At 29.1% G+C, this 20,535-nt stretch overlaps 1 protein-coding gene across 1 annotated transcript; it reads left to right on the top strand.

The window, feature by feature from the left end:
- The first annotated feature begins 893 nt into the window (after window positions 1-893).
- LOC120082868 lies at window positions 894-19,811 on the top strand. Its single transcript, XM_039038225.1, has 9 exons — window positions 894-1,182; window positions 1,750-1,800; window positions 5,658-5,774; window positions 9,804-10,229; window positions 10,909-11,339; window positions 11,834-11,933; window positions 12,042-12,101; window positions 18,557-18,643; window positions 19,386-19,811. The coding sequence occupies exons 1-9, from the start codon at window positions 1,096-1,098 to the stop codon at window positions 19,794-19,796; spliced, it is 1,770 nt and encodes a 589-aa protein (XP_038894153.1). The 5' UTR covers window positions 894-1,095; the 3' UTR covers window positions 19,797-19,811.
- The last annotated feature ends 724 nt before the right edge of the window (window positions 19,812-20,535 follow it).

Here is a 20,535-nt window from a genome sequence, read left to right as displayed (position 1 = left end):
ATTCCTACTGGTGATAGACTCTATCGCTAATAGACTTCTATTGGCGAAATGGTTTATCACTAATAGATCTTGACGGTTAGATCTAAATTTTGCTATATTTACAAATTCTTTTACATTGTATTATATCTTCAAATACTTTAGACTTGATTGTTATATTTGCAATTGTTTTTCTCCAAATTTAGACTTTTTCACGTCAATTTTTTCTAAATCTTATTTTCGCTATTTTAATTTAATTTCTCAATTACTTGAGTGCTTATATACTTGCAATAGAAGTGATGATTTTTTTTTTTTCAATACTATATACTTCACACATAATAATTATAAAACCCTGCCTACACTATACTATAAAGAAAAAAGAAAAAAAAAAAGAAAAAAGAAAAAAAGAAAAAAAAGTAAAAGTTGAATAGTCAAGTTAAAGAGCAGGCTATTTAAAGTCTAGTAAGCTTAAGAAAATAAATGAGAAAGAGTAAGAAATATATGTACTTTTCTGTCTTTTCATTATGTCATATGTTGAAAATAATGAACTCCATATCTTATTAACTTAGTGATATGCTAGCTAGAATGCCTAAGGAATCATGGAAAACAAAGTTCATTATAAATTGGCTTTCTTTTACATATACTGAAAAAATCACGATATTTTGTCGATATTTCACCAAATTATCGTTAAAATAACGAAATTGATAGAGATACATAGACGTAACAACTCTTCTCTAAAAATTTCCATCGAAGAAGAAAAACCATCATTAGAAGATTTAAAGTAGACAATCAAAACCTTGAATGTAGCTTAAGTGGCTGTTAAAATATTATAGATATCATTAATATCAAAATGTCGAAAATATTGTGTCAAAAGATGAAAAGGTTAAATATTCAAATTCGTAATGAAATTTAAAAAAAAAAAAAAAAAAAAAAAACTCCCACCACCACCATTTCTCCTAAAATTGACAGCTCCTCTCCATCTTGCACCAAAATAAACTCATCTCTTTCTAAATTTTCAAATAAAATGTCACCACCACCCATCAACCACACCCATTTCCCTTCACCTCCAAGCCAATCTATTTCTTCCATCTTCTTTTGTTTTTTCCTTTTATTAATCATATGATTATCTCTCATTCCACATTTGTCTTTGCTCCCTCAATGGCTCACATTGCTCCTCCTCCTCCTCCTCACTCTCCCTCCCAATTTGTAAGTTTCTCTCTAATTCTCTTCTCCTAATAAGCTTTTCTATTTCTTCAATTTCCTCCTCTTTTTTCACTTTCAAATTTTTGTTTTCCATTTCACTTAATTACCCTATTAAACTATCACATTACTTACATAATTGTATGTTTTATGACAATTTATCCCCCAAAAATCGAATTCGTATATTCATCTTAAATCGTTTTTACACACTCTTCTCTTATAAGTTTGAAATTTCACTTCGCACTTCGTATTTTATGATTTTCTATTTTTCAAAATATCTTCTTTTTTTTTTCCATGCATACATAGTTTAATGGTAAAATAAAATAAAAAGTGCCTAGTATTTTTATATCTCTTTGAAGACTTCACTTCAAAGTGTTCTTAATTAGTTAATATGATACAATCAGTATTACATTTCATTCCAACTTTTTTTTGTAGAGTTAGACTTTTTTTTTTCTTTTGAATGCATTTATGGTTTAGTAATATCAATAAATTTATTTAATTGACTCTCTTCTTTTTCTTTTTTTCTTTTTTCTTTTCTTTTTTTTTTTTTTGTGTTGATGTTTTGGAATGCAGCTGAAGAAGAAGATTAGTGGGCAAAGAAAGAAGGAGGAGCTTGAAAGAGAGGTGTGTTTGTATTTTGCTATTATTTTATTATTAATATTTTTGATAATTTATTTTTGTGAATATTGGGAAATAATAATTTTGATGGGTATAAGGTATATATTCATAAGAGAATCACTAGACATAGGCCCATAGGGGATGGGATTACTTAGTACCCTTTTTGAATTCATTCATGAGAAAGGAACAGCCAAGGGGGATGGCAACCCTCGAACACTTTTTATCACTTCTTTTTCACTTCTTTACTTGAAAATCAAACTTTTTTTTAATAATATAACACGTGCTTAAGGCGACCTCATAGAAAAGAGTACATGCTATTTACCACAAATGCATATAGAGATTTAAATCTCTAACCTAAAAAAATGATACACGTTAGTTATTTTCCTATAATAAATGGAGCGAAAGAACGAATCATTAATTTCTATGTTGATGTTACACATACACTATCCTAGTTGAACTTTGCTCATTTTGGTAAGTTCACGCTAGTTACCACTGTCATTTTGGCGAGTTCTCGGTTGTTATCAAAATATTTTTTTTTTCTTTTACATTTATATATATGTGGAATGTTTTTGCAAATTAATCTTCTACAATTTATTTGTATTATTTTGGAATTGGAATATCTATTTAGAAAGATTTGTTTTTTGTTATGTTTTTATTTACTTTTTCCAATATATTAGTTTGATATTTTAATACATTTAAATCAACCTTAAATTCGAAAGTTCGAATATCATTTGAAGGTTGACTATACAAGTTTTATGACAAGTTGAGGCATTTGACGTCTCATATAACACTTTCTTATTTTAAAAATTGTGGAAGAATAAGGTTGTATATTTATAAATATTTTATTTTATTATAGTATAATTCTCAAAGATAGTTTTTGAAATTTAAGTAATATTTAAAAAAAATAAAAGATTTTTTTAAATAGATGTCTCTCATTTTCTTTTTTTCTATTAAGCCAAACTATTAATAGACAAAATCCATTTTCATTATACTTAGATTTGGACAAATTGGGTGACATCATCTCTTGATCAATAGCCATTTACAAGGCTTTAGTAGTTGGAATAATGTTTTAATAATAGTTACCTTTGCTTCAAAGGAAGAGTTACTTCTGTTGCTGTTACCTCTTTTTGAACAAAGTAAACCAAACCATTTTTTTTATTTCTCTAAATAAAAGAACAGCACTACAAAACTTAACTTTCAATAATGGAAAATTTAGGTGGGTTACTTTATTTTCTAAAATATTTATAAGTACATCTAGCTAATACCTTTTATAGGCTAAATTGCAATTTTAGTCTTATAAAGTTCCTTGTTTTTTACCTTTAAATTTTAAAAATGATCTAATGAATCTCTTTTATAAGGTTTATTTTGTAACTATCTAAGGCTTCGTTTAGTAACCATTTGTTTTTTTTTTTTAATTAAGTCTATAGACATTACTTCCATTTAAAAATTTCTTTTTTTGTTATCTACTTTTACCAATGATTTAAAAAATCAAGCTAAATTTTAAAAACTAAAAAGTAACTTTTAAAAACTTGTTTTTACTTTTGGAATTTGGCTAAGAGTTTAATCATTGTACTTAAGAAAAATGCGAACTATTGTAAGAAATGAGGAAAAAATAAGTTTAAATTGAAAAAACGAAATAGTTACGAAACGGGCTTAAATTTTTTTAGTTTTCTAGTTTGGTTTTTGGTTCTTTTAAAAAAAATTATAGGTATATAACTTTAAGGGGCATTTAGTTCGTTGAGTTGGTTGTTATAGTTTGTATCGGAGGTACAGACTACTTTGATCTAGGTTATATTAATGTGTGTTTGAAGTGAAGACTTTTAGCAATAGACAGAGAGAATGGATAAGAAATAGTAAACATTATAATAAAGAAGAATATTTAAATAGTATTATTGTACATGATTGTAAGTTATAAATAATTGTAAATATTATTATTATATTTAAAGTCTAAGAAAAAAAGTTAGAGAGAAGGATATACTAGAGAGAGAAAAAATTAAAATAGTTATGTTTAAAAGTATATATTGGTCAGAAAAAGAGAAAATATGAGGACGTAATCAAAATAAAAGATTGAGAAATTTGTTTAAAGTGAGAATATTAGTAAGAGGGAAAAAATGTTAAAGGAAAGTTAAAGTGCTAAATGTCTATTACATAGAGAATGTTAGTTAGAGAAATAGAGAAAATTGACCAAAAATAGATATTAGAGAGAAAAGTTAAAAGGTAAGAGATTATATGTTAGATAAAGAATGTGGGTGTTTTCAAATATAGAAAAATGAACTAAAATATTTATAATTAGAATAAAATTTTTACTGTCTATTTAATAGATCGCGATAGACTACTATTTATGTCTATTTGTGTCATGATAGACCGTGATAGACTACTAACTGTGTCTATCGTAGATAAATACAGATAATTTATGATAGACGTAGATATTTTTACCGTTTTCTCATTTAAAATAATTTTCTAAAGAATATTAGTTAGAATAATAGAAAACAAATGTGGTAGGGAATGACAAATTAGATGCATAAAAGATAATTTGTAAAAAAAATATATTTTAGAGAGATAAACAGGAGAAACAATAAATTTTAGAGAGAGAAAAATTTATAGATTTAGTGAAGTTAAAAAGTAAAAGAAAAACAAAACTAATATTGTAGAGAGAGATGTTAGAAAAATTCTAGAGAGAAAATAGTTTGAAAAAAAAATATAAAAATTTTAGAAACTGAGAAGTGAGAAGATATGAAAAATTTATATCAAGAAAAACAAAATTTGAACCAGAGAATTTCTGTAAGAAGAGAAATTTTGAAAATGATGAAAAAAAAAATAGAAAGAGAAAATTAGAGATACTGAGAAAAATAAATTTGAGAGCGGAAAATAAAAGGACATATATTTTAATTTGGAAAATATTAAAATATTATAGAGAGAAAAAGAAATTGTTTTTTTTTTTTTTTGGAAAAAAAAAAAAAAAAAAAAAAAAGAGAAAATTTTAGAGAATTATCTCAGAGAAAAAATAAATAAATTTTGAAAAACAAAAAAACAGAAAAGAGCCACTAAAGTTTTTAATTTTAAACGTGTCTAGAAAGTTTTATTAGAGGTCTTCATCTTTAAGATGTGAAAAGAAAAATCATGAATATATTAAACACAAAATTGAAAAATCTAGATTTATGAGATAAAAAATTATTTATACATAATAAATCCACGAAAAATTATTTATATATAATAAATCTACGAGAAATTATTTATACATAATAAATCCACGAGCTTATGTAGATTAAAGATTAATTTCATCCAAAAAGTAAAAATTTGAAGACGATCTTTAAAAATTAAAAGGATCGACAAAGATACAAAAATTTGAAAGTTTACAAATTATTAAACATTTTTTTTTATATTTAGAAACTTTATTAAATATAACATTCAATTGAAAATTTTAGTAACTAAACATTTTATGTGTTTTATAGTAATAATAATTAGAAAATGCGTCATCTTTCTTTCTTTTCTTTTCTTTTTTTTTTTTTAAAAAAAAGATACAAATTCAATGAATCAATTTTTTTTAATACAATAAAGTAGAAGAATTCAGACAAATATCTTGGTTGTTATAACATGTTATACATCGATTGAATTATTCTAAATTTGACAATAAATTCATATTTGGAATTTTGATAATAATAATCAATATGTTTCTATTGATTAATATGATTAATTATAACTATATAACTAATTAATTAAGATATTGATTGATTGTAATTATAACGATCACTAATTGACATATTTAACATTTTGTTATTATTTAAGATTTAAATTTCATTTAAAATATGTATTAGAAAATATCATTTTCAATATTTAAAATTGAAGATGAATTATCATTATAGGTGTTGATGCTTCAAAAATTATTAAATCAGGAAGAAAAGGTGCATGAGATTTTAGAAGGTGTTAATAAACAGCAAAATGGTTCAGCACTTGGCATGTCAAATTTGCTTCCTCCCAAGGTATGTATATTCCAAATTTATTTAAAATTCGAAATTCTAAATTATGTAGTGTCTATGTATTACGAAATCGATAAATAAAGATAAACAGAAATCGTTCAGACATTTAGGTAGTTTACTAATAATATGTTCATTACATCATCTATGAATAAAGAGAGAGCAATCTATTATTAGATGGAAAATATCAAGTTAGAAATAATTAGAGTTAGAGAATTCTTATAGTGAACTTCTCTAAACTCTAAAACTAAAATCGAAATAACATAATTATGAATACAATGTGTTAACTACGTTTAAGTCAGTAAGATCCCGTGTTTGGTCATTCGAAGCACCAGATAACAAATTTAAGGCATTTCATACAAAACTTGATGCATCAATGATCGTAAGAAATTTGAGAAAGGGTAACTTGAATTATAGAATTTTATAATTCAACTTAGGGATGTTCAAAATGACCCGAGAACTCGAACAACCAAGATTATTCAATCCAAACTATAAGGGTTAGGTTGGATTGAATTATTTATTTATTTATTTATTTTTTGGTTGGATTGGGTCGGGTCTAAGGTTAAATAAAAAAAATGGATTAACCCAACCCAACTTGAATTATATATATTAATAAAAAAAAAATTTCTTTTAGAATTGAAGAATTTGAATTCTTTATATTTTTAGGATGTTTGTTTTTGTATAAAATTTGTAATAAATATTATAGATATTTGGTGAGTAAGAATTTAGTTTTATGATATTTAGTTATTAAATATGTATGGTAGATAAATTTAAATATTTTAAATTAAGAAAAAAATGATAATATTTTAAATATTAATAAAAAAAAAATGAAAAAATATACTCTAAATTAGTTGTATGAACTAAATTTAAGATTTATTAAAAGTTAAAAACTAAAATTTAAAAATTTAAAATATAGAAAATAAAATTGAACAAATTTGAAAGAATATGGACAAAAATGATATTTAAAAAAAAAACAATAATTGTAGTGAAAATTATCTTATACAGAAATTTGTGATGTCAGATGATAATTAATGTGGGGTTTTCTGAGACTTCTGACATGCTTTTTCTTTGTTGGTAATTTGAAATTAAATGTGCATTAATGATTTAAAATTTTGAAAAAAACAAAACTTGATAGTTGATGGGACATGTTTCATAGTTCACTTTACAACTTCTGTTTTGTCTCCCTCTCTAAGGACCTTTAAGTTATGATGTGATGCTAACTTACTTTTCTGCCCTAAATTCATATCCATTGCATTTCTTATTTTCTTTTTTGCCCTTCTAAACTAATTTACATTCAAATATTTTTTTTGGGCATATTTGGTGTTTTTTCTATTTTAAATCATTCGATTTTAATATACGCACTTCTAATCAACCTTAAGACTAATGTCAAAACGAATGTAACACAATTTATATACGAATGTATTAGCGATGAAAATGGTTCGAATTTTTCTATCTTTATTATACTAAAAGAAGTTTTAAAATTAGTCTCTCGAATATTTTGCATCTGACATTGATTTTGGGAAAAGATAAAAGCCTTTTTAAAAGAATTTTATAGCTATCAAATTTGCTAAAACAGACTGTGGTCAAATCTACTCTAATCACTGTTAAAACACACATTCATTTTCCATATTTTTTAGATTCAATTTTTTTTTTTTACCTTTTAGATTTTGCACAATTAAATTTCATTTTTGCAATAAATTTTCAATTTTCAATTTTATTCTCCAAAACTAAGATTTATTTGATGTATCTAGTATCTTTCTACATATAATCCAAAAATCATCTCGTATTTTTATAGGTTGGATGCAATTATATTTTTTTAAAACATCATACCATATTCAATTTTTTTTTAAGAGAATAAAACTTTTTTCCCTTTATACTTATCAATTAATCTAGAAAAAAAAAACAAAATATAAAATTTTAAAATATTATTTACAAATTATAAATTATAAAGAAAAATCCAAACTTTAATAGAAGGTTTGAAATCCAAACTTTAATAAAAGGTTTGTTTTAGGGCAATTATTTCAAATGGTAAAACTGTTGAAAATATTTACAAAATATATTAAATTTTTAGAATTATCAATGATAGACGCCGATAGACAGTGCTATCAGTGTCTATCAGTAATCATTGATAGTTTTAAAATTTTGTTATATTTTATAAATATTTTGTTATATTTTTTATATTTAAAAATGGCTCTTGATTTTAGTTGTTATATATCTAAAATACAACAATTTAGTAATCATTTATCAAACATTGTAGCTAATTTGTCCTAGTCTAAACTGAAATTTACCAAACACTAATTTATTTCATATTATAGCTAATTTTTATAAAAGCATAGTTGTAAAAAATTATTTAATAAATCGAAACTAAACCTTAGTCTATGAGTATCCCTTCTTTATATAGTAAAAATAGATTTACAAGATTGTTTTTGTTGCATTAACATGATTATTATTATTTGACCAAAAATTAACTTTGAAGGTCCATTTGGACTCCTAATTTGAAGTTGATGGAGTGGACTATTATAGTTCACTTCATGTTTAGGGGTCCAAATATAATAATGGTGTTTACAAGTACTTAGAACCTACAATTAACTATAGTAATACTATTTGAAATCCCTTTTTGTTTATTATTTTCTACCTTAACTAAAATAATCTATATCCCAAACACAGATTATTATATTTCAAAATAAAACAGTCTACACCTCAAATCTATTATAACTCACAAACTATAATAATCATAAATTATAATAACCAACTCAATGTCTCAAATGCTTTATCAAGAACTAAATTTAAGATGTACTGAAAGTATAACTATAACAACTAAAATCGGATAATATTAAAATTATAAGAGACAAAATGGTATTTAAATCATAAATTTATAACCTTTAACAAAAGAAAAGGATGGTTCTAAATTTATGCAAAACCAAGGGGGTGAAAAAAGAAGAATGAGGTTATTATTATTATTATTATTATTATTATTATTATTATTATTAATTGAGTTTAAAGAAAAAGATGTTGAAGCATGTTTGAATTTAGAAAATAAGTTTTGGTTGTTTTCTTGGACCAACATTTTTTATTGGGTAGTTGTTGAGAACTAATGAATAGATATATATTAAAGAGAGATGGTTGGATTATCTTATAGAAAGTAGAGTTAGGGGATAAACTTGAGGCTTTATGATTGTTGGGATATCCTATGTTGAGTATGGAAGGGATTAGATGTTATCATTAGTGTGAGAGAAAGCCTAGAAGATCATTTGTTACTCTTAAAAACATGAATGATTATTCAATATTTATATAACTTAAAAGAAAAACATGTATAGTTGAATTAGTTAAGATATATACCATCAATTAAAATGTCTAATATTTGAATCCTCATCTTTTCACATGTTAATTTTTTTTTATATATCGTACGTAAGTTTCTAGTTCTCAACAACGAAATAAAAAATACTAAAATGACACTATTCACACATGAATGAAATAATAAGTATGTAATACGGGCAATAAATGCCAAATATTTAGATTTAGATTCTGTTATGATCTTACTTTTTGGAGTATTTGATCCACCAACTTGAGTTGAGTTTGTTAAAATAATCAACTTACCGTTTGGTCCACATACTTCAAAACTCTGTTAAATAACTCTACTGTACGAACTTCAATATTGTTTACTATTGAAGTCTGCATATTTATTGTAATGCTCGAGTTCAGGAAGAGTACATGAATAAACTAAACTAATATACCAACGAGGCACACCTTCTAGTAAATCTAGTTAAGTATGATTAAAAATAAATAACTTATTTTTAGTTATATATATATATGGGTTGTTATAAAATATAATAAAATGAATCAAGATATATTTTATAAATAAAGCAAAATATCAGTGATAGACTATCATCTACTACTACTAATATTATTATTATTATATTTATATCTATCAGTGATAGACTTGTGACATTTTTTACTATATTTAATTAGAAAATATTTTCACCCGTTATAAAGAAAAAAAAAAGTTGAAGGACTAAATAAAAGACTACAATACAGGTAAAGGAAGTGTTGGCAGAACTAGCAATGGTGGAAAGTGAAATAGCAAGGCTTGAGATTCAAATAACTCAACTCCAAAAGGACTTGAAAACTGAGCAACAACATACCACAACAAAGTCCAAGCAATGGAGCTGTGAGCAACCTCAAACCAATAACAATAATAAACCACCAATGGGTTGGAACCCAATTAGCAGAGCAACTTTTGACACTAAGGCTCTTCACTTCATTAGCAAAGCCATCAAGGGAGACTATGCTCTCAATCATTTCAAATTGGATAATGCAAAAAATAGTGAATCAGGTCCTACAGATACCAAAGACAATCATCATCTTCTTCCTGAGGTTAAACTCCATGAAAGAGTTTCTAGAAAGAGTGGCCTTCTCGTCGCCTCGTCTCCATTGCGAGACCCCCGACATCCTTCTCCAAAGGTACTACGCAGTATTTCGTCGTTTCATTTGATTCCGTCTTTCAAGTTTGCATATAACTCATTTTCCTTCTTTTGGTTCTTCCATCTATCATTTGCTCGTTTGTATCAAACATTTACTTTATTTTCTAATTCTATGTCAATAGATTGTATTATTATAGTTATGACTTTTGAAAAATAGGTATGTTTGGTTATGAGTTTTCAAAACACATATTTTTAGTCCTTAAGCTTTTTAGAATACGTGGATCTACTCCTTAATTTTCAAAGTATATTTTTTTAGTCCTGAATTTTTGAGAATACATTTAAAAAGTCCCTAAAATATTTTATCGATTATCCTAAATAATTATATTACAATTTGAATTAGGAAAACAAGTTTAAAATGTAATTTAAGATATGACTGTTTAAAATTATTTTTCTAAATTTCAAAGTCTACTACAAGGGTCTAATTTTAAATTTATTTTTAAAAATTCGAGTACTAAAAAGATGTGTAATTTGAAAACATAAGGTCCAAAATGCAATATTCTTTAAAAAGAAAAAAAAGAAAAAAGAATGATGATTAAAAAGTTACATTTTGAAAATTTAGTATTTAAACACACATATTTTTCCAAACTCGAGAATTAAAAATATCAATTTTCCCTTAATCAATCTTTTTATATATATTGAAGTGTGCTTTTCTATGTTAGCAACGAGAGCGAAGTTCATTGGACATGCCACCACCAAAATCTATGCCAATGCCAATTCAAGCAGAAGAAAACATCCAAAATTGGCATCCTAACAAGCTATCAGAGAGTATCATGAAGTGCTTGAACTTCGTATATGTGAGACTGCTGAGAGCCTCAAGAACAATGGAGCTAGAGAAGTCAGGTCCCATTTCAAGATCTTTGCATTACTCTTCCTTGAGCTCGAGAAGCTTCCGAGTCGAGAACGGTTTAAACTCGAGCCTTTCAGTACACAAAGAACTGAGGCAACAAGATCCTTACGGCATCTTTGAAAACGAAGAATCGATACCGAGGGATATTGGCCCTTACAAGAACTTGGTCATATTCACTTCAACTTCCATGGATCCCAAATCTATATCCAGTGCCACTTTCATCCCTCTCATAAGGAAGCTAAGGTATTTCTAACTCACATCTTTAAGCTTCATGAATCTAATTAATATCCGAGGAGTTTTATGTACAAATGACCTAAATCTGAATGTGCTAACATTGAATGACTCGGATTCTAGAAACAATGAAAATTAACTTTATGCTTAATTACGGTCCAAAGCAACAGGCTTACTCACGGTCACAATTTCTCGCACTTCACCAATGCTTCAGATCCTTGACTAAGGTTGCAGGGACTTGAATACAGGACATTTTAAACCAATCTACTTTGATACCATCTTAAATCACTAATCAACCCAAAAGCTTAAGCTAGTGGGTAAAGATGAATTTAACTATATCATCTAACACTATAATATTTTGAAATCTAAGGACTAAATGAAAATCAAACTCAAAACTTAAAAACTGAAATGTAAACATTTTTTGAATTTAGGGATAAGAATTTCCCTTTTTTTTCCTCTCTTTTTTGGCCTGATTTTTGCCTTTGTGGTCTCTTTGGTGAATGCAGGGTCTTGATGAGCAATCTGCAAAAAGTGGATTTACGGCCATTGAGTTACCAACAAAAACTTGCATTTTGGATCAACATGTACAATGCTTGTATCATGAATGTAAATTTTTGTGCATAAAAAAACCATCTTCTTTGACCATTTTCTTTCTTTTCATTTCAACTTCAATAACTTTTTAAGGCTTTGCTAACAAATTGTTTTTCTTTTCAGGGATTTCTCCAATATGGAGTGCCTTCTTCTCCAGAAAAACTAGCCACTTTGATGAATAAGGCAAGTATAAACCTTATCAATCATATTTGGGGGTTTTCTTTCTTTATGTTCTTCCTTTTTCTATGTGTACATTGTCATTTTCAATCTAAATGCTCCTAATCTTAGTTTCTATAGTCTTTTGGAGATTGCATTTGAGGTAAGGAGTGGAGTTGTTTTGGAAAGAAATTTTGGAGGTAATTGGAGGAAATTTGAAGAGATAATTGAGAAAGAGGCTACTTGTGTTATTGAGCACTTTTGATTTTTTGGCTTGATACAAATGTTAAGACATCCCTCTTATTTTATACTAGTTGGCTTCCCTAAATCTATGGCTAGGATTTTGCCAATACATTCATGATCTAATGGTTACAAATGTTCATCTAGACTATTCTCTACAATTACTTATTTTTCTCATACTTTCTAGAGAATCCTACAAAATGCTCTAATATTTCCTACATGCAATTTCTCTATAATATTCTAATGTTTGATATTTCTAGAGCTTGGGCTTTTGTTTGGCCTAGGCCCAATTACTTTTAACCCAAAATCAAGTTTATATTTCAACACCCCCCTCTTAAACTTGATTTTGTTACTCCCAGCAAATCTCTTAATCTTGTGAAGTCTTCTTTTTTAAGAGGCTTAGTGAAGATGTCAGCTACCTGATCATTAGACTTCACATACTCTAATTGTACATTCTTTCTTTCGATGCACTCTCTAATATAGTGCTAACGTGTATCAATATGCTTACTCCGATTGTGGAAGACTAGATTCTTGGCCAAGATAATTGCTGATTTGTTGTCTACGAAAATTTTGGTTGGCTTCTCTTGTGGTAGTCTCAATTCCTATAATAGATTTCTCAGCCAAATTGCATGACAAACACATTAGCAGCCACATATTCTGCTTCACATGTTGAGAGTGTAACAATCCGTTGCTTCCTTGGCATCCACGTGAAGGCAGTGTCTCTCATGTAGAACACAAAACCAGTCGTACTCTTACGGTCATCCACATCTCTATCCCAATCGCTATCATTGTATCCCAAGAGCTTATAATTATTAGAAACATAATAGGCCATAGTTTATCGTACTTTTTATGTATCGAAGAATTCTCTTTGCTGCCTTTAAGTGTGTGGTTGTTTGTTTCTCCATAAACTGAAAGATAACTCCAACTGCATAGAGAATGTCAGGCCTTGTGTATGTTAAATATCGAAAACTTCCGGCTAAGCTTTTAAAAAGTGTTGGATTAACTCTTTCTCCTTCCTCGCAACGTGATAGTTGGATTCCACATTTTATAGGTGTATTGACTAAATTAGAATCATCCATCTTGAACTTCTTGATCACTTCCTTAGTATAGCCTTCCTGTGTGATAAAGATGCCTTTATCTTCTTGCTTTACTTTAATGCCAAGGTAGTAAGACATGGGCTCAATGTTAGTCATCTCAAACTCGTTTGTCATTTCTTCTTTAAACTCATTGAACATGCTTGGATTGATACCTGTAAAGATCAAGTCATCTACATATAAGTACATAATCAATATTTGGACTTTGATGTAAAGTCTGTGCTTACATGGACACTTGGTGAAATTTATTTGGTGTCTATTCGAGCATTCCATGCTCTTGGAGCTTGCTTTAGTCCATAAATTGTCTTTTTCAACTTTAAAACTTTCTCTTCTTTTCCCTCAACTTTATAACCTTGAGGTTGCTCAATGTAGACTTCTTCCTCTAGTACTCCATTGAGGAAGGCAGATTTCACATCCATTTGATGGATTTTCTAATTATTTTGAGCTGCTAATGAAATTATTAATCTAACAGTTTTGAGTCGAGCAACAGGAGCAAATACCTCATCATAGTCGATGCCGGCTCTTTGGCTGTAACCTTTCGCCACTAGTCTTGCCTTGTATCTTTCAACTTCTCTTCTTGCATTCTTCTTGGCTTTGTAAACCCATTTCACACCAATTGTCTTGTGACTTTTTGGAAGTGAAACTAGCTTCTATGTGTTGTTCTTCTTGATTGCATTAATCTCTTCTTCCATAGTGTTTTTCCAATTTGGATTCTCCATAGTTTCTTAAAAGTTCATGGGCTCACAATCAGCAAAAAGACAAAACAAAAGAAGACTATCTTGATTTTCAGTTACCTCATAAATTTCTTGTAAGCTTCTGAAGTGTTGAACACTTGAGCTTGAGCTTCCGTCTTCTTGAAAACTTGAAGTTGGCGAAGCTGGTGGCGTAAAAATTCCTCTCTTGTTTGCGTTGTACTTATTTGCTCCATGTCATTTTCTTCGAAGTAGGGCAAGAAGTTGTAGTCTTCATCTAGTCTTACCCAATCCCATTCTCCTTCTTTATTGAATACTACATCTCGACTTATGATTGTCTTTCTTGTATCTGGATTGTAGATTTTATAGCCTTTGGTATTTGGGTCATAACCGATGAAGATGTATTTCTTACTTTTGTCATCCAACTTGCTTCTCTTTTCATCTGCTATATGCACATGAGCAATGCTTCCAAAGACTTTGAGATGGGAAATCTCAGGTTTCCTTCCACTCCATGCTTCTTGTGGCATTTTTCTAGATACACTTCTTATTAGAGGTCGCTTAGATAAGTAGACTACATATGCTATTGCTTCTACCCAAAAATCCTTTGGCAGTTTTTTGCTTTTAAGTATCCTTCATGCCATGTTCAAAATTGTTTTGTTCTTTCTTTCTGCCACTTCATTTTGTTGAGGGGATCTCGACACGGTCAAGGGTAAAAAAATTCCATGATCGTCACAATATTTTTAGAATTCATTTTATGTGAATTCTCCTCCATGATCAAATCTTATGGTCTTGATCACTAGACCATTTTCTTTCTCAACAAGGGATTTAAAATTCTTGAAGTTCTCAAACACCTCTGATTTATGCCTTAAGAAATATATCCATATTTTTCTCAAAAAATCATCAATAAAGAGAAGAAAATAGTTACTCTTACCAAGTGAGCTTGGCTTGATCGGTCCACACACATCTATATGTATGAGTTCCAAAGGCCTTTGAGCTCTTGAGTTTGATTCCTTTGGGAAGCTTTTCTTGAACTGCTTACCAAGTAGACATCCTTTGCACACTTGATCAGAGTGGTTTATGGAAGGCAGCCCTCTCACCATGCTCTTTTTGGAGAGTGACTGTAGTCCCCAAAATTGAGATGCCCATATCGAATATGCCAAAACCAAGATGCATCTTTGTAACAGATCTTGAGGCATTTTGTGACGTCATTTTGAATGTTAAGTATAAACGTTCTATTTTTTATCATTAACACCTTAGCAATCAAATTACTTGCATTATCTCTTATAGAAAGGTTATTGTCTTTTAATTGAATGTCATATCCTTTTTCTAAGAGTTGGTCTAGGCTCAAGATATTACTCTTCATATTTGGCACGTAATAAACATTTGAAATAAATTGGTGACCACCATTCTTCAATCGGATGAGAATGTTACCTCTTCCTTTTACTTCTACCTTAGATTCATCTCTAAATGCTATATTGCCACTCACTGATTCATCAAGTTCCACAAACATGCTTCTTTCTTCACACATATGGTTGCTTGCCCCAATGTCCAGGTACCATGCATTATTTTTGCTCCATTCATCATTTGTGCAAGCCATTAATAAAGTGCCAAATTCTTGACTTTTTTCTTCAATGTAGTTCACTTTCTGTTCAACTTTATTGTTTTTGGAAGCTCTACATTCAGATGCATAAATGACCAAAATTTTGACAATTATAGCACTTAATGTTTGATTTATCGTACCTTGATCTTGAGTTGCCTTGTCCACGACCTCTTTTTGAGTTTCTTGATCCTCTTTGGGATTTATTGTTGCTATCTTCATAAGGCCTCCAACCACGTTCTTGTCCTTATCCATGACCTCTTCCTCGTCCTCGATGCCCACCATGTTCTTGTCCTTGTTTTCTTCTATTATTCGAACCAATTGCTCCACTAGTCGAATCAACTTGCAACTTGAGCAATTGATCGATGATTCCTTCCTTCTTCTTTTTCTTTTCTTCATATGCTTGTAACGAACCCATGAGTTGCTCAATGGTCATGACCTCCAAATCTTTTATTTCTTCGATTATGGTGAAAATATGTTCAAACTTTGGATCTAATGATCTTAGTATTTTCTCCATGATTTTAACATCATCAATCTTTTCACCATTTCTTTTAAGTTGATTGGTGATAAATAAGACTCTAGAAAAATAGTCTGAGATGGGTTCCCCTTCTTTCATATGCAAAGTTTCAAACTCAGCTCTTAAAGTTTGAAGACATACCTTTTGAACTCGATCCGCTCCCTTGTATGATATTTGAAGCTTCTCTCATGCTTCTTTCACCATCTTTGCTTCCAAAATCTTCTCAAAAGCATCATCATCTAATCCTTGATAGATTAGATAGAGAACCTTCTTGTCTCTCTTTATTAAGTCTCTCAAAATACCCCTTTGTGCTTGAGAAAGACCACCATCATTCTCTGATTCGATGTATCGTTTCTGTACTATATCCCACACATCTTGTGAGCCAAGGAGAGCCTTCATCTTGATACTCCAATAATCATAGTTGCTCTTGTTGAGCATATGAACTTAAAATGGAACCATGTTATTGCTTGCCATCTTTTTTAAAAGAGTTTTTAGGCTCTGATACCACTTTGTTGGAAAGAAATTTTGGAGGTTGGAGGAAATTTGAAAAGAGAATTGAGAAAGAGCCTACTTGTGTTATTGAGCACTTCTAATTTTTTGGCTTGATACAAATGTTAAGACATACCTCGTATTTATACTAGTTGGCTACCATAAATCTAAGGCTGGGATTTCGCCAACACATTCATGATCTAATGGTTACAAATGTTTATCTAGACTATTCTCTACAATTACTTATTTTTCTCATACTGTCTAGAGAATCCTACAAAATGCTCTAATATTTCCTACATGTAATTTCTCTATAATATTCTAATGTTTGATATTTCTAGAACTTGGGCTTTTGTTTGGCCTAGGCCCAATTACTTTTAACCCAAAATCAAGTTTACATTTCAACCGTTGTGATTCAAATGAGTTGTGAACTCGCATGACCCACAATCAGAAGTTAATAAAACATAAATGGATGGATTTTAGTTGTGGGGTCCACCAACGCCTTGGATCAAACTACAAGTTAAGTTCACAATTCCAACTCTTTGGCCAAAAAGTGATTTTACCAAGTCAAGTCATTCTTTTTTGCACCATGTGTCCAACGAACTATAGTTTAGTTATACCATTTTTGGACAAATTATTCAATGATATGCCACAATGTAGCTATCTCATAATAAGTGTTGTTCGTAGATTCAAAAATCTGCACACTCCTAATTACTATTAGATATAAATTCAAACTAATTCTTCTTTTTGTGATCCAAAGTGAAAAAATATCTGCCGCATTATGTCTGCCTCGCCAATTAATGTCTCCCATTTTTGGCAAGTAATTAAATCATAAAAATGAATGTTGAAATGTTTTTGTTAAACTACCCTATTGTATTCAATTTTTTTTTTTTTTTTTTATAATATGTAGGAGAAGAGAATCAAACCTCTGATTTTAAGATTATAATACAAGCATTATACCAATTAAACTATGTTCATTTTGACTTATATTCAAAAACTTAATTTCATAAGATTAAATATATTTTTGTAATACACCAAAACGAGCATAGTTCAATTAGAATACAGATGTGTTAGTAATCAAATGCTTGAACGTAGTGTAGTTTGAAATTTACTTGTCATAATTCTTAAATAATATTGGTATTGTGCTATGTTCGATGTAAACTAGCTAGCATAGTTAATAATTAATAGATCAATATCTATTTAAAATTGAAAGCTTCGATTTCTTTTTAAATATATGTATAAATGCACCATTACACATTTTTAATTTTTTTACAAAGTTTAAGAATATAAACACTATCTTGAAAGCTTAGATCCTATTTGATAACTATTTTGTTTATAGTTTTTTAAATTTATACTTATTTTTTCTCAATTTTCTTATCATAGTTTTCATTTTTTTTTTTTTTTTGAATTTTTAGTCAAATCTAAAAAAAAAACCAATTTTTAAAAACTACTTTTTTTTAGTTTTCAAATTTTGATTTAAATTGATTTGACTTTTAAAAATATTGATAGAAAGTTGACATGAGATAAACATTTACACGTGAAATAAACATTACATGCGAAATAGAGTAGAAGCTTACCAACCAGACTTTAGAGGCCAACTTTTTATTTTAACCCACCTAATTAGAAGATTTTGTTTTGTTTTTTCTTAAAAAAAGGTTTTTCTTTTCTTTTCTTTTTTAAATCTAACATGTGGTGATTCAAATTTACATCTAACCTTTTTATTGAGAATATATGTTTTAGTATATTATAATTACACTTATAACTATTATACTCTAGAATAAAAACCTCAATTTATAGCTAATTATAATTATAACATGTTTGAATGTCATTTTTTTTTTCTCTTTTTTGGGATTCAGGCAATGGTTAACATCGGAGGCAACACCATAAATGCACAAGCCATAGAGCATTACATTTTAAGGAAAGCAATGTCTAGTAACAAAGAGGTAATTGATCGGATCCCAAAAATATTCTAAACATAGTTTACTAAATAATACATCAATTGGTATTTCGAATTCCATAATCACGATTTTCATATTGACACTACAAAAATCCAAAAAAAAAAAAAAAAAATCTTCTCTATCGTAAATATTAGACAAGATCTAAATTTACTCCTATGAAACTACCAATTTACCTCTTTCTTTCTAAAAAAATTCATCTCTATATTACTTAGGGATCCTTAAACTTTGTACCTTTTAAAATATCTCAGACATTTTAAAAGTTTCAAAATTATCTTAAACTTCTAAAAAGAGTTAAAAAATACTCTTATTGTTAGATTTGGATGAAAATCATTGGTAGTTTGGTTCAAAAAATATCCTTAAATTTTAAAAAATAAAATAAAAATACCCTTACTGTTAGCATATTAACAAAAATCGATAATTCCTCGTTGCAAAAATAGTTCTAAAATTTAAACATACTCCTAACATTAGTATAATTATCAATTTGTTTGAAGTTTTCTTGAATTCAATAAGAATTAATTTTAAAGCAAATTATATAGATATCTTGTTTTTTCTCATATACATACTCTCCTTTTTTAGTTGTCTGATTCTTACATCAATTTTCTCTGCAACCATGATAAAAATCAAAACTTTTAGCTAAAAAATAAAATCTCATAAGATTCCAAAATTAAAATTTTCCCACCTGTGTATATATTACACTCAACTATTTTTTAATTCATTTAACATTTAGGACGACAACAAAGAAGCCGTCGTCCGGAAGCTGTACGGCCTAGAATCATCAGAACCGAACGTCACATTCGCCTTATGTTGTGGGACTCGGTCATCGCCGGCGGTAAGAATATACAGTGGCGAGGCGGTGGCGGCGGAGCTTGAGAGATCGAAGCTCGAGTATCTGCAGGCATCGGTGGTGGTCACCAACTCCAGAAGGGTGGCAGTGCCGGAGCTTCTGGTTCGAAGCTTGCCGGAATTTGCAGCGGCGGCAGACATGAAGGCGGTGGTGGAGTGGGTGTGCCACCAGCTGCCGACATCGGGGAGTCTGAGGAAATCAATGGTGGAATGCTTTCGAGCACATCCCAAAACGCAGCCCACCATCGATACATTGCCTTATGACTTCGAGTTTCAGTATCTTTTGCCTTTGTAAATCCAATTCTTTAAATTTGAGGAATAATCATTATTATTTTTTAATAAATTTTGATGGTTTTGATTTTTGAATTGGATAATTCAGAATGACAATTTATGGTTTTGTTCTTGAAATTCAACTTGCAACACATATTAGTTAGTTCTAAATTTGTCTCGATAGCTTATCAACGATTTAGTCACTAATGGGGAAAATCATATTTATTTTCATGCTTATACCTTTCTATCATAACGGAAGAACCATATATACACTTCTTAAACTAAATCTCTATACAAAAAAGCATTATTTTTACGTCTGTCAAAAACAATAAAATTTCAAATATCTCTACTATGGTATGATATTGCCTAGGCATAAATTTTTTGTTCCATCCGAAAAGACCTAATATCATTGGAGATAGTTGTTATCTCTTATAAACTCAAGACCATCATCTTATTTAACCGACGTGGGACTTTGATCGCATTCCCACCCAACAGTCCTCTCCTCAAACAAAGGATCACTGAATCTTCCTTCACATAATCTTTTGATCTCCGTGCTAACTTAACCACCGAGCAGTCATCCATTCAAATTACACTTGAGCATACTACCCATTTGAAGGCTCAACCACGAACAGATGCTTTTGTCATAACTATATTTTCCAAGACTCCCACTTCTTTTGAAATTCCATATATCTCTACGATGGTATGATATTGTCCACTATGACATAAACCATTATGGCTTTGCTTTTGATTTCGCCCCAAAGGAC

Source organism: Benincasa hispida, chromosome 8 (genome assembly GCF_009727055.1).
Source record: "Benincasa hispida cultivar B227 chromosome 8, ASM972705v1, whole genome shotgun sequence".
NCBI lineage: Eukaryota > Viridiplantae > Streptophyta > Magnoliopsida > Cucurbitales > Cucurbitaceae > Benincasa > Benincasa hispida.
This window is presented reverse-complemented; position numbering and strand designations above follow the sequence as displayed.